General features: G+C 68.1%; 1 gene segment (V, D, J or C); it reads right to left on the bottom strand.

Moving 5' to 3' along the window:
- Positions 1 to 10,559: 10,559 nt before the first annotated feature.
- On the bottom strand, positions 10,560 to 12,139 carry LOC142074598 (immunoglobulin heavy variable 3-23-like). The segment is given in 3 exon segments: positions 10,560 to 11,054; positions 11,156 to 11,233; positions 12,085 to 12,139. Coding segments are annotated over 3 exon segments (628 nt in total).
- Between the last annotated feature and the right edge of the window lie 3,030 nt (positions 12,140 to 15,169).

Here is a 15,169-nt window from a genome sequence, read left to right as displayed (position 1 = left end):
TGGAAGGGTCCGTGGTGGGTGCAGGGGCTTTGGGAAGATGCTGGGAATTCGGACTGATTTAGGGACGTTGGGGCGCGGTGCCGGGGTCGGGGCCACCACCATAACCAGCTTTCGCGCAGTAGTAGGTGGCCGTGCCGTCGCCCTGAGGCTGTTCATCTGCAGCGTGAGCTGCTCTGGGAGTTGTCCCTGGAGATGGTGAAGCGCCCTTCCACCGCCGGCGCGTACTCTGTGTCACCACCACCGCTGCTAATTTCTGCGACGTACTCGAGCCCCTTCCCGGGCGCCTGTCGCGCCCATCCCATGTCGTTGCTGCTGAAGGTGAAGCCGGAGGCCTTGCAGAGGAGGCGCAGGGACCCCCCGGGGGTCTGGAGGCCCCCTCCGGACTCGACCAGCTGCACGGCCGCCCGCAGCCCTGGGGAAGGAGGGAGGAGAGAATTGAGTCGCCCGGTCCCGGCAGCGTCGTCCCCCCCCCGTCTGCGCGTCCGGGGAGGGGGTCACAGGGCTGGGTCCTACCTGGGAGGGCTGCGACGACAACGCCTTCAGCAGCTACGGCATGGGATGGATGCGACAGGCGCCCGGGAAGGGGCTCGAGTTCGTTGCATATATTAACAGCGGTGGTAGCACAGACTACGCGCCGGCGGTCAAAGGCCGCTTCACCATCTCCAGGGACAACTCCCAGAGCAGCTCACGCTGCAGATGAACAGCCTCAGGGCGACGGCACGGCCACCTACTACTGCGCGAAAGCTGGTTATGGTGGTGGCCCCGAGCCCGGCACCGCGCCCCAACGTCCCTCAGTTGTGTCCCCACGTCCCAGCACCTCCCCGAAGCCCCTCGCACCGAGCCAGGACTCTTTGCACCGAGCCAGAACATCCCCGCGCTGCTCCCCCCATCCCCAGCATCTTCCCAAAACCTTGCACCCGGCCCGGACCCCCACCCCAAACCCAGACCCTCGCCCCCAGCCTCAACCGTTTGCCCCCAGCCCAGACTTCGCGCATCGAGCCTGGATCCTCGCAATGAACCTCGTCCCCCGAACGGTGCCCAAATCTCCAGCTCTTGCCCCAAAACCCGCCCCGCGCCTCCTCTGCCGGGGCTCCGGCGTCACCTCCGGCAGCTCCGCCATGGCCGGGCTGCGACAGGCGCCCGGGCAGGGGCTGGAGGGGGTGGCGGCTGTCGGGAGCGATGGTGGTGACACCAGGGACGCCCCGGAGGTGCCACCCCCCAGCCCCCTGTGCTGCGCCTGAGGCACTGCAGAGCGCCCAGGTGCTGCCCCGAGCCCGGACCCTCGAAACGAGCCCGGACCCTCGAAACGAGCCCGGACCCCCGCACCCAGCCCAAGCGTTGGGGTGTTTTTCCGTTTGTGGCCAGTTTCACCCCAAATCTGGGGATGTTTTGCCTTTTAGAGCCATTTTTACCCCAACTATTGGCATCTTTTTGGCTTTTATGGCCTGACAAGGGTCCCGGCTGGGGGCAGGGGTCCTGGCTGGGTGCAGGGGTCCCGGCTGGGTGCAGGGGTCCGGGCTCCGTCCAGGGGGTCTGGGCTCGGGGCAGGATCCGGGATGGCGGCAAGAGCCTGGGCTGGGGGCAGGGGTCTGGGTGGGCGCGAGGGCTTCGGGAAGATGCCGAGGTGCTGGGACCCCCCGCAGGGACGTTGGGGCGCGGTGCGGGGGTGCGGGCTCGGGGCAGGCAGATGCAGCGGCCGGAGCCGTCCCAGCGCGGCAGAGGGGGCTGGGGGCTGCCAGGCATCGCTGCCTCCCGCCTCCCGCGGGGACAGCGCTCGCTGCGGTTTTCCTGCCCCGGCACGGGCTGGGGGCCACCACCATAACCTCTCGTGCAGTAGTAGGTGGCCGTGCCGTCGCCCTGAGGCTGTTCATCTGCAGCGTGAGCTGCTCTGGGAGTTGTCCCTGGAGATGGTGAAGCGGCCTTTGACCGCCGGCGCGTACTCTGTGTAACCACCACCGCTCCTAATACCCGCGACCCCCCCGAGCCCCTTCCCGGGCGCCTGTCGCGCCCAGTTCATGCCGGTGCTGCCGAAGGTGAAGCCGGAGCCCTTGCAGAGGAGGCGCAGGGACCCCCCGGGGGTCTGGAGGCCCCCTCCGGACTCGACCGCCCGCAGCCCTGGGGAGGGGGCAGAAGGGGAGACCCCCAGGTCCCCCAGGTCCTGCTCTGGGCTGGCCCCAGCCTCGGGGGAGCAAAGCTGGGGTGGGGGGAGTCTGGGCACAGGGAGGGTCTGGGCTGGGGGCGAGGGTCTGGGCTCGTTTCAAGGGTCCAGGCTCGGTGCAGGGGTCCGGGCTGGGTGCAGGGATTTGGGCTGGGTCCAGAGGGTCCGTGCTGGGTGCATGGGACCAGGCTCAGAAAAAAGTATCCGAGCTTGGTGCCGACGACGTCTGGTCTGTGCCACCACCACCATAGCTCTCAATACCCGCGACCACCTCGAGCCCCTTCCCGGGCGCCTGTCGCGCCCACTCCATGGCGTAGCTGCTGAAGGTGAAGCCGGAGGCCTTGCAGAGGAGGCGCAGGGACCCCCCGGGGGTCTGCTCGCCCCCTCCGGACTCGACCAGCTGCACGGCCGCCCGCAGCCCTGGGGAAGGAGGGAGGAGAGAATTGAGTCGCCCGGTCCCGGGGTGCGACCTCCCCTGCAAGGGCTCCGGCTTCACCTTCGGCAGCTCCGAAATGCAATGGGCGCGACAGGCGCCCGGGAAGGGGCTCGAGTTCGTCGCGGGTATTTACCCCGGTGGTGGTACCACAAGATACGCACCGGCGGTGCAAGGCCGCTTCACCATCTCCAGGGACACCCCCAGAGCAGCTCACGCTGCAGATGAACAGCCTCAGGGCGACGGCACGGCCACCTACTACTGCGCGAAAGATGGTTATGGTGGTGGCCCCGACCCCGGCACCGCGCCCCAACGTCCCTGCGGGGGGTCCCAGCACCTCGGCATCTTCCCGAAGCCCTCGCGCTCACCCAGACCCCTGCCCCCAGCCCAGGCTCTTGCCGCCATCCCGGATCCTGCTCCGAGCCCAGACCCCCTGGACGGAGCCCGGACCCCTGCACCCAGCCCGGACCCCTGCACCCAGCCGGGACCCCTGTACCCAGCCGGGACCCCTGTAGCCAGCCGGGACCCTTTGCCCCCAGCCGGGACCCTTGTCAGGCCATAAAAGCCAAAAAGATGCCAATAGTTGGGGTAAAAATGGCTCTAAAAGGCAAAACATCCCCAGATTTGGGGTGAAACTGGCCACAAACGGAAAAACACCCCAACGCTTGGGCTGGGTGCGGGGGTCCGGGCTGGGTGCAGGGGTCTGGGTTGGGTGCAGGGGTCCGGGCTCATTTTGAGGGTCCGGGCTCGGGGCAGGTTCCGGGCTCGGGGCAGGACCTGGGCGCTCTGCAGTGCCTCAGGCGCAGCACAGGGGGCTGGGGGGTGGCACCTCCAGGGCGTCCCTGGTGTCACCACCATCGCTCCCGACAGCCGCCACCCCCTCCAGCCCCTTCCCAGGCGCCTGTCGCAGCCCGGCCATGGCGGAGCTGCCGGAGGTGACGCCGGAGCCCCGGCAGAGGAGGCGCGGGGCGGGTTTTGGGGCAAGAGCTGGAGATTTGGGCACCGTTCGGGGGACGAGGTTCATTGCGAGGATCCAGGCTCGATGCGCGAAGTCTGGGCTGGGGGCAAACGGTTGAGGCTGGGGGCGAGGGTCTGGGTTTGGGGTGGGGGTCCGGGCCGGGTGCAAGGTTTTGGGAAGATGCTGGGGATGGGGGGAGCAGCGCGGGGATGTTCTGGCTCGGTGCAAAGAGTCCTGGCTCGGTGCGAGGGGCTTCGGGGAGGTGCTGGGACGTGGGGACACAACTGAGGGACGTTGGGGCGCGGTGCTGGGGTCGGGGCCACCACCATAACCATCTTTCGCGCAGTAGTAGGTGGCCGTGTCGTCGGCCCTGAGGCTGTTCATCTGCAGCGTGAGCTGCTCTGGGGGTGTCCCTGGAGATGGTGAAGCGGCCTTGCACCGCCGGCGCGTAGTCTGTGCTACTACCATCGTTGCTAATGCGTGCGACGAACTCGAGCCCCTTCCCGGGCGCCTGTCGCATCCATCCCATGCCGTAGCTGCTGAAGGCGTTGTCGTCGCAGCCCTCCCAGGTAGGACCCAGCCCTGTGACCCCCTCCCCGGACGCGCAGACGGGGGGGGACGACGCTACTGGGACCGGGCGACTCAATTCTCTCCTCCCTCCTTCCCCAGGGCTGCGGGCGGCCGTGCAGCTGGTCGAGTCCGGAGGGGGCCTCCAGACCCCCGGGGGGTCCCTGCGCCTCCTCTGCAAGGGCTCCGGCTTCACCTTCAGCAGCAACGACATGGGATGGGTGCGACAGGCGCCCGGGAAGGGGCTCGAGTACGTCGCAGAAATTAGCAGCGGTGGTGGTGACACATACTACGCGCCGGCGGTGCAAGGGCGCTTCACCATCTCCAGGGACAACTCCCAGAGCAGCTCACGCTGCAGATGAACAGCCTCAGGGCGACGGCACGGCCACCTACTACTGCGCGAAAAATGGTTATGGTGGTGGGGACGGCACCGTGCTCCAACATCCCTCAGTTGTGCCCCGAATTCCCAGCATCTTCCCAAAGCCCCTGCACCCACCACGGACCCTTCCACCCAGCCCGGACCCCAGCACCCAGCCTGGACCCTCTGGACCCAGCGCGAACCCCTGCCCTGATCCTGGGCCCCTGCCCTGAGCCCAGACCCCTGCACCCAGCCGGGACCCTTTGCCCCCAGCCCGGACCCCTGTCCCGTGCCCCAACGCCCCTGCCCTGTTCCCAGCACCTTCCCAAATCCCTCGCCCCCAGCCGGGACCCTTGTCAGGCCATAAAAGCCAAAAAGATGCCAATATTTGAGGTAAAAATGGCTCTAAAAGGCAAAACATCCCCAGATTAGGGGTGAAACTGGCCACAAACGGAAAAACACCCCAACGCTTGGGCTGGGTGCGGGGGTCTGGGCTGGGTGCAGGGGTCTGGGCTGGGTGCAGGGGTCTGGGATCGTTTCAAGGGTCCGGGCTGGATCCAGGGGGTCCGGGCTGGGTGCAGGGGTTAAGGAAGAGGCTGGGATGTTGGGGAGCAGCGCAGGGATGTTCTGGCTCAACGCAAAGACCCCTGGTTCGGTGGGGAGGTTTTCAGGAAGACGCTGGGAATTTGGGACACAATTTAGGGGTGTTGGGGCGCGTGAGCTGCTCTGGGGGTCGTCCCTGGAGATGGTGAAGCGCCCTTGCTCCGCCGGCGCGTAGTATGTGCTACCACCGCTGCTAATAAGCGCGACCCACTCGAGCCCCTTCCCGGGCGCCTGTCGCACCCACTCCATTTGGAAGCTGCTGAAGTCGAAGCCGGAGGCCTTGCAGAGGAGGCGCAGGGACCCCCCGGGGGTCTGGAGGCCCCCTCCGGACTTGACCAGCTGCACGGCCGCCCGCAGCCCTAGGGAAGGAGGGAGGAGAGAATTGAGTCGCCCGGTCCCGGGGTGCGACCTCCTCCGGGGTCCGGGCTCAGGGCAGGGTCCGGGCTCAGGGCTGGGTCCGGGGCTGGGTCGGGGTCCGGGCTCAGGGCTGGGGGCCGGGCAGGGATGCTCCAGCCCCCCGGCACCTCCTTGGCTTCAACCATCGCCCCGAGCACCTCGAGCCCCCCGGGGCAGGCAGGACCCCCCCAGCAGGACACAGCCTGCTTCAGCCCCCCTCCACCTTCCTCCTCCTCCTCCTCGCAGCCCTCCCAGGTAGGACCCTGTGACCCCCTCCCCGGCCGCGCAGACGGGGGGGGACGCCGACGACAATGCCGGGACCGGGCGACTCAATTCTCTCCTCCCTCCTTCCCCAGGGCTGCGGGCGGCCGTGCAGCTGGTCGAGTCCGGAGGGGGCCTCCAGACCCCCGGGGGGTCCCTGCGCCTCCTCTGCAAGGCCTCCGGCTTCACCTTCAGCAGCTACGCCATGGAGTGGGTGCGACAGGCGCCCGGGATGGGGCTCGAGTACGTCGCGGGTATTGGCTACGATGGTAGTGACACATACTACGCACCGGCGGTCAAAGGCCGCTTCACCATCTCCAGGGACACCCCCAGGGCAGCTCACGCGCCCCAAGATCCCTAAACTGTGCCCCAAATTCCCAGCGTCTTCCTGAAAACCTCCCCACCGAACCAGGGGTCTTTGCGTTGAGCCAGAACATCCCTGCGCTGCTCCCCAACATCCCAGCCTCTTCCTTAACCCCTGCACCCAGCCCGGACCCCCTGGATCCAGCCCGGACCCCTGCCCTGATCCTGGACCCTCGAAACGAGCCCGGACCCCTGCACCCAGCCGGGACCCCTACACGATGCTCAGAGCGTTTGCTCCAAGCCCTGGACCCTCGCCCCCAGCCCGGACCCTCCCTGAGCCCAGACCCCCCCCACCCCAGCTTTGCTCCCCCGAGGCTGGGGCCAGCCCAGAGCAGGACCTGGGGGACCTGGGGGTCTCCCCTTCTGCCCCCTCCCCAGGGCTGCGGGCGGTCGAGTCCGGAGGGGGCCTCCAGACCCCCGGGGGGTCCCTGCGCCTCCCCTGCAAGGCCTCCGGCTTCACCTTCAGCAGCTACAGCATGGGATGGATGCGACAGGCGCCCGGGAAGTGGCTTGAGTGGGTCGCGGGTATTGATAGCTATGGTGGCACAGGCTACGCGCCGGCGGTCAAAGGCCGCTTCACCATCTCCAGGGACAACTCCCAGAGCACGGTCACGCTGCAGATGAACAGCCTCAGGGCGACGACACGGCCACCTACTACTGCGCGAAAGAAGCTGGTGGTGATGGTGGCCCCGACCCCGGCACCGCGCCCCAACGTCCCTCAGTTGTGCTCCGAATTCCCAGCATCTTCCCAAAGCCCCTGCACCCACCATGGACCCTTCCACCCAGCCTGGACCCCAGCACCCAGCTCAGATCCTCGCCCCCACCGTCTGCACCCACGTCAGCCCCTGGCGCCCAGCCGGGACCCCCTGGACCGAGCCCAGAGCCCTTAAACCGAGCCTGGAGCCATGTCCTGAGCTTGCGCTGAGCCCGGACCCTGCACCCAGCCGGGACCCTTTGCCCCCAGCACGGACCCCTGTCCCGTGCCCAACACCCCTGCCCTGTTCCCAGCACCTTCCCAAATCCCTCGCCCCCAGCCGGGACCCTTTGAACCCAGCCCAGCCCCTCGCCCCCAGCCCGGACCCTCTGCCCTCAGCCGCAACCTCTGCACGGTGCCCAAATCCCCGCCTCTTGCCCCAAATCCCTGCCCCGCGCCTCCTGGCCGAGGGCTCCGGAGTCACCTCCGGCAGCTCCGGCACGGACGGGCGCCCGGGAAGGGGCTGGGGTGGGTGGCAGAGTTCAGCAGTGGGGGTGGGGGGAGAGAGGAAGGGGCTGGGGTCCGGGCTCAGGGCTGGGTCCGGGCTCAGCGCAAGCTCAGGACATGGCTCCAGGCTCGGTTTAAGGGCTCTGGGCTCGGTCCAGGGGGTCCCGGCTGGGCGCCAGGGGCTGACGTGGGTGCAGAGGGTGGGGGCGAGGATCTGGGCTGGGTGCTGGGGTCCGGGCTGGGTGGAAGGGTCTGGGCTCAGGGCAGGGGTCCGGGATCAGGGCAGGGGTTCGCGCTTGGTCCAGAGGGTCCCAGCTGGGTGCAGGGGTCCGGGCTGGGTGGAAGGGTCCGTGGTGGATGCAGGGGCTTTGGGGAGATGCTGGGAATTCGGGGCGCAACTGAGGGACGTTGGGGCACGGTGCCGGGGTCGGGGCCACCATCACCACCAGCTTCTTTCGCGCAGTAGTAGGTGGCCGTGCCGTCGCCCTGAGGCTGTTCATCTGCAGCGTGAGCTGCTCTGGGGGTTGTCCCTGGAGATGGTGAAGCCGCCTTGCACCGCCGGCGCGTAGAATGTGCTACTACCACTGCTGGTAATACCCGCGACCCCCCCGAGCCCCTTCCCGGGCGCCTGTCGCGCCCATTGCATTTCGGAGCTGCCGAAGGTGAAGCCGGAGCCCTTGCAGGGGAGGTCGCAGCCCGGGACCGGGCGACTCAATTCTCTCCTCCCTCCTTCCCCAGGGCTGCGGGCGGCCGTGCAGCTGGTCGAGTCCGGAGGGGGCGAGCAGACCCCCGGGGGGTCCCTGCGCCTCCTCTGCAAGGCCTCCGGCTTCACCTTCAGCAGCTACGGCATGGAGTGGGTGCGACAGGCGCCTGGGAAGGGGCTCGAGTTCGTCGCGGGTATTACCAGCAGTGGTAGATACACAGCCTACGCGCCGGCGGTGCAAGGCCGCTTCACCATCTCCAGGGACAACTCCCAGAGCAGCTCACGCTGCAGATGAACAGCCTCAGGGCCGACGGCACGGCCACCTACTACTGCGCGAAAGCTGCTGGTGGTGATGGTGGCCCCGACCCCGGCACCGCGCCCCAACGTCCCTCAGTTGTGTCCCCACGTCCCAGCACCTCCCCGAAGCCCCTCGCACCGAGTCAGGACTCTTTGCACCGAGCCAGAACATCCCTGCGCTGCTCCCCCCATCCCCAGCATCTTCCCAAAACCTTGCACCCGGCCCGGACCCCCACCCCAAACCCAGACCCTCGCCCCCAGCCTCAACCGTTTGCCCCCAGCCCAGACTTCGTGCATCGAGCCTGGATCCTCGCAATGAACCTCGTCCCCCGAGCGGTGCCCAAATCTCCAGCTCTTGCCCCAAAACCCGCCCCGCGCCTCCTCTGCCGGGGCTCCGGCGTCACCTCCGGCAGCTCCGCCATCGCCTCGAAACGAGCCCGGACCCTCGAAATGAGCCCGGACCCCTGCACCCAGCCCGGACCCCTGCACCCAGCCCGGACCCCCGCACCCAGCCCAAGCGTTGGGGTGTTTTTCCGTTTGTGGCCAGTTTCACCCCAAATCTGGGGATGTTTTGCCTTTTAGAGCCATTTTTACCCCAACTGTTGGCATCTTTTTGGCTTTTATGGCCTGACAAGGGTCCAGGCTGGGGGCAAAGGGTCCCGGCTGGGTGGAAGGGTCCATGGTGGGTGCAGGGGCTTTGGGAAGATGCTGGGAATTTGGGACACAACTGAGGGACGTTGGGGCGCGGTGCCGGGGTCGGGACCACCACCATAACCTCTCGTGCAGTAGTAGGTGGCCCTGTTGTCGCCCTGAGGCTGTTCATCTGCAGCGTGAGCTGCTCTGGGAGTTGTCCCTGGAGATGGTGAAGCGGCCTTTGACCGCCGGCGCGTAGCCTGTGTAACCACCACCGCTGTTAATATATGCAACGAACTCGAGCCCCTTCCCGGGCGCCTGTCGCACCCACTCCATGTAGAAGCTGCTGAAGGTGAAGCCGGAGGCCTTGCAGAGGAGGCGCAGGGACCCCCCGGGGGTCTGGAGGCCCCCTCCGGACTCGACCAGCTGCACGGCCGCCCGCAGCCCTGGGGAAGGAGGGAGGAGAGAATTGAGTCGCCCGGTCCCGGCATTGTCGTCGGCGTCCCCCCCCGTCTGCGCGGCCGGGGAGGGGGTCACAGGGTCCTACCTGGGAGGGCTGCGAGGAGGAGGAGGAGGAAGGTGGAGGGGGGCTGAAGCGGGCTGTGTCCTGCTGGGGGGGTCCTGCCTGCCCCGGGGGGCTCGAGGTGCTCGGGGCGATGGTTGAAGCCAAGGAGGTGCCGGGGGGCTGGAGCATCCCTGCCCGGCCCCCAGCCCTGTTTCCAGACCCCGACCCAGCCCCGGACCCTGCCCTGAGCCTGGACCCCAGCCCTGAGCCCGGACCCTGCCCTGAGCCCGGACCCCAGCGCTGAGCCCGGACCCCGGAGGAGGTCGCACCCCGGGACCGGGCGTCTCAATTCTCTCCTCCCTCCTTCCCCAGGGCTGCGGGCGGCCGTGCAGCTGGTCGAGTCCGGAGGGGGCCTCCAGACCCCCGGGGGGTCCCTGCGCCTCCTCTGCAAGGCCTCCGGCTTCACCTTCAGCAGCACCAGCATGGAGTGGGTGCGACAGGCGCCCGGGAAGGGGCTCGAGTTCGTCGCACAAATTAGCAGCGATGGTAGTGACACATACTACGCGCCGGCGGTGGAAGGGCGCTTCACCATCTCCAGGGACACCCCCAGAGCAGCTCACGCGCCCCAACACCCCTAAATTTTTTCCCAAATTCCCAGCGTCTTCCTGAAAACCTCCCCACCGAACCAGGGGTCTTTGCGTTGAGCCAGAACATCCCTGCGCTGCTCCCCAACATCCCAGCCTCTTCCTTAACCCCTGCACCCAGCCCGGACCCCCTGGATCCAGCCCGGACCCTTGAAACGATCCCAGACCCCTGCACCCAGCCCGGACCCCCGCACTCAGCCCAAGCGTTGGGGTGTTTTTCCGTTTGTGGCCAGTTTCACCCCAAATCTGGGGATGTTTTGCCTTTTAGAGCCATTTTTACCCCAACTATTGGCATCTTTTTGGCTTTTATGGCCTGACAAGGGTCCCGGCTGGGGGCAAAGGGTCCCGGCTGGGGGCGAGGGATTTGGGAAGGTGCTGGGAACAGGGCAGGGGCGTTGGGGCAGGGGACAGGGGTTCAGGATCAGGGCAGGGGTCCAGGCTGGATCCAGAGGCTCTGGGCTGGGGGCAGGGGTCTGGGCTCAGGGTGGGGGTCCAGGATCAGGGCAGGGGTTCGCGCTGGGTCCAGAGGGTCCGGGCTGGGTGCAGGGGTCCGGGCTGGGTGGAAGGGTCCATGGTGGGTGCAGGGGCTTTGGGAAGATGCTGGGAATTCGGGGCACAACTGAGGGACGTTGGGGCGCGGTGCCGGGGTCGGGGCCACCACCATAACCAGCTTTCGCGCAGTAGTAGGTGGCCGTGCCGTCGCCCTGAGGCTGTTCATCTGCAGCGTGAGCTGCTCTGGGGGTTGTCCCTGGAGATGGTGAAGCGCCCTTGCACCGCCGGCGCGTAGTCTGTGTATCTACCATCGTAGCCAATACCCGTGACCCACTCGAGCCCCTTCCCGGGCGCCTGTCGCATCCATCCCATGCCGGTGCTGCCGAAGGTGAAGCCGGAGGCCTTGCAGAGGAGGCGCAGGGACCCCCCGGGGGTCTGGAGGCCCCCTCCGGACTCGACCAGCTGCACGGCCGCCCGCAGCCCTGGGGAAGGAGGGAGGAGAGAATTGAGTCGCCCGGTCCTGGCATCGTCGCCGTCCCCCCGCCTCGTCTCCGCGTCCGGGGAGGGGGTCACAGGGTCCTACCTGGGAGGGCTGCGAGGAGGAGGAGGAGGAAGGTGGAGGGGGGCTGAAGCGGGCTGTGTCCTGCTGGGGGGGTCCTGCCTGCCCCGGGGGGCTCGAGGTGCTCGGGGCGATGGTTGAAGCCAAGGAGGTGCCGGGGGGCTGGAGCATCCCTGCCCGGCCCCCAGCCCTGAGCCCGGACCCCAGCCCCGAGCCCGGACCCTGCCCTGAGCCCGGACCCTGCCCTGAGCCCGGACCCCAGCCCCGAGCCCGGACCCCAGCCCCTTCCTCTCTCCCCCCACCCCCACTGCTGAACTCTGCCACCCACCCCAGCCCCTTCCCGGGCGCCCGTCCGTGCCGGAGCTGCCGGAGGTGACTCCGGAGCCCTCGCCCAGGAGGCGCGGGGCAGGGATTTGGGGCAAGAGGCGGGGATTTGGGCACCGTGCAGAGGTTGCGGCTGAGGGCAGAGGGTCCGGGCTGGGGGCGAGGGGCTGGGCTGGGTTCAAAGGGTCCCGGCTGGGGGCGAGGGATTTGGGAAGGTGCTGGGAACAGGGCAGGGGCGTTGGGGCACGGGACAGGGGTCCGGGCTGGGGGCAAAGGGTCCGGGCTGGGTGCAGGGTCCGGGCTCAGCACAAGCTCAGGACATGGCTCCAGGCTCGGTTTAAGGGCTCTGGGTTCTGTCCAGGGGGTCCCGGCTGGGCGCCAGGGGCTGACGTGGGTGCAGACGTCGGGGCGAGGCTCTGGGCTGGGGGCAGGGGTCTGGGCTCAGGGCAGGGGTCCAGGATCAGGGCAGGGGTTCGCGCTGGGTCCAGAGGGTCCAGGCTGGGTGCTGGGGTCCGGGCTGGGTGGAAGGGTCCGTGGTGGGTGCAGGGGCTTTGGGGAGATGCTGGGAATTCGGGGCACAACTGAGGGACGTTGGGGCGCGGTGCCGGGGTCGGGGCCACCATCACTACCAGCGTATTTCGCGCAGTAGTAGGTGGCCGTGTCGTCGGCCCTGAGGCTGTTCATCTGCAGCGTGAGCTGCTCTGGGAGTTGTCCCTGGAGATGGTGAAGCGGCCTTGCACCGCCGGCGCGTACTCTGTGCTACTACCACTGCTGCTAATACCCGCGACGTACTCGAGCCCCTTCCCGGGCGCCTGTCGCGCCCATTGCATTTCGGAGCTGCCGAAGGTGAAGCCGGAGCCCTTGCAGGGGAGGTCGCACCCCGGGACCGGGCGACTCAATTCTCTCCTCCCTCCTTCCCCAGGGCTGCGGGCGGCCGTGCAGCTGGTCGAGTCCGGAGGGGGCCTCCAGACCCCCGGGGGGTCCCTGCGCCTCCTCTGCAAGGCCTCCGGCTTCACCTTCGGCAGCTACGACATGGACTGGGTGCGACAGGCGCCCGGGAAGGGGCTCGAGGGGGTCGTGGCTATTGATAGCTATGGTGGCACAGGCTACGCGCCGGCGGTGCAAGGCCGCTTCACCATCTCCAGGGACAACTCCCAGAGCAGCTCACGCTGCAGATGAACAGCCTCAGGGCGACGGCACGGCCACCTACTACTGCGCGAAAGCTGCTGGTGGTGATGGTGGCCCCGACCCCGGCACCGCGCCCCAACGTCCCTCAATTATGCTCTGAATTCCCAGCATCTTCCCAAAGCCCCTGTACCCACCATGGACCCTTCCACCCAGCCCGGACCCCTGCACCCAGCTGGGACCCTCTGGACCCAGCACGAACCCCTGCCCTGATCCTGGACCCCTGCCCTGAGCCCAGACCCCTGCCCCCAGCCCAGAGCCTCTGGATCCAGCCTGGACCCCTGCCCTAATCCTGAACCCCTGTCCCCTGCCCCAACGCCCCTGCCCTGTTCCCAGCACCTTCCCAAATCCCTCGCCCCCAGCCGGGACCCTTGTCAGGCCATAAAAGCCAAAAAGATGCCAATAGTTGGGGTAAAAATGGCTCTAAAAGGCAAAACATCCCCAGATTTGGGGTGAAACTGGCCAGAAACGGAAAAACACCCCAACGCTTGGGCTGGGTGCGGGGGTCTGGGCTGGGTGCAGGGGTCTGGGGTCGTTTCGAGGGTCCAGGCCCGGGGCAGGACCTGGGCACTCTGCAGTGCCTCAGGCGCAGCACAGGGGGCTGGGGGGTGGCACCTCCGGGGCGTCCCTGGTGTCACCACCATCGCTCCCGACAGCCGCCACCCCCTCCAGCCCCTTCCCGGGCGCCTGTCGCAGCCCGGCCATGGCGGAGCTGCCGGAGGTGACGCCGGAGCCCCGGCAGAGGAGGCGCGGGGCGGGTTTTGGGGCAAGAGCTGGAGATTTGGGCACCGTTTGGGGCACGAGGTTCATTGCGAGGATCCAGGCTCGATGCGCGAAGTCTGGGCTGGGGGCAAACGGTTGAGGCTGGGGGCGAGGGTCTGGGTTTGGGGTGGGGGTCCGGGCCGGGTGCAAGGTTTTGGGAAGATGCTGGGGATGGGGGGAGCAGCGCGGGGATGTTCTGGCTCGGTGCAAAGAGTCCTGGCTCGGTGCGAGGGGCTTCGGGGAGGTGCTGGGACGTGGGGACACAACTGAGGGACGTTGGGGCGCGGTGCCGGGGTCAGGGCCACCATCACTACCAGCGTATTTCGCGCAGTAGTAGGTGGCCGTGCCGTCGCCCTGAGGCTGTTCATCTGCAGCGTGAGCTGCTCTGGGAGTTGTCCCTGGAGATGGTGAAGCCGCCTTGCACCGCCGGCGCGTACCATGTGTAACTACCATCGTTGCTAATGCGTGCGATGAACTCGAGCCCCTTCCCGGGCGCCTGTCGCGCCCATTGCATTTCGGAGCTGCCGAAGGTGAAGCCGGAGCCCTTGCAGGGGAGGTCGCACCCCGGGACCGGGCGACTCAATTCTCTCCTCCCTCCTTCCCCAGGGCTGCGGGCGGCCGTGCAGCTGGTCGAGTCCGGAGGGGGCGAGCAGACCCCCGGGGGGTCCCTGCGCCTCCTCTGCAAGGCCTCCGGCTTCACCTTCAGCAGCAACGACATGGACTGGGTGCGACAGGCGCCCGGGAAGGGGCTCGAGTTCGTTGCATATATTAACAGCGGTGGTAGCACAGCCTACGCGTCGGCGGAGCAAGGCCGCTTCACCATCTCCAGGGACACCCCCAGAGCAGCTCACGCTGCAGATGAACAGCCTCAGGGCGATGACACGGCCACCTACTACTGCGCGAAACGTGTCGATGGTGGCCCCGACCCCGGCACCGTGCCCCAACGTCCCTCAGTTGTGTCCCGAATTCCCAGCATCTTCCCAAAGCGCCTGCACCCACCAGGGACCCTTCCACCCAGCCCGGACCCCAGCACCCAGCCCAGATCCTCGCCCCCACCGTCTGCACCCACGTCAGCCCCTGGCGCCCAGCCGGGACCCCCTGGACCGAGCCCAGAGCCCTTAAACCGAGCCTGGAGCCATGTCCTGAGCTTGCGCTGAGCCCGGACCCTGCCCTGAGCCTGGACCCCAGCCCCGAGCCCGGACCCAGCCCTGAGCCTGGACCCCAGCCCTGAGCCCGGACCCCAGCCCCTTCCTCTCTCCCCCCACCCCCACTGCTGAACTCTGCCACCCACCCCAGCCCCTTCCCGGGCGCCCGTCCGTGCCGGAGCTGCCGGAGGCGACTCCGGAGCCCTTGCCCAGGAGGCGCGGGGCAGGGATTTGGGGCAAGAGGCGGGGATTTGGGCACCGTGCAGAGGTTGCGGCTGAGGGCAGAGGGTCCGGGCTGGGGGCGAGGGGCTGGGCTGGGTTCAAAGGGTCCCGGCTGGGGGTGAGGGATTTGGGAAGGTGCTGGGAACAGGGCAGGGGTGTTGGGGCACGGGACAGGGGTCCGGGCTCAGGGCAGGGTCCGGGCTCAGGGCAGGGTCCGGGCTCAGCGCAAGCTCAGGACATGGCTCCAGGCTCGGTTTAAGGGCTCTGGGCTCGGTCCAGGGGGTCCCGGCTGGGCGCCAGGGGCTGACGTGGGTGCAGACGGTGGGGGCGAGGATCTGGGCTGGGTGCTGGGGTCCGGGCTGGGTGGAAGGGTCCATGGTGGGTGCAGGGGCTTTGGGGA

Source organism: Calonectris borealis, chromosome 38, assembly GCF_964195595.1.
Source record: "Calonectris borealis chromosome 38, bCalBor7.hap1.2, whole genome shotgun sequence".
NCBI classification, from domain to species: domain Eukaryota; kingdom Metazoa; phylum Chordata; class Aves; order Procellariiformes; family Procellariidae; genus Calonectris; species Calonectris borealis.
This window is presented reverse-complemented; position numbering and strand designations above follow the sequence as displayed.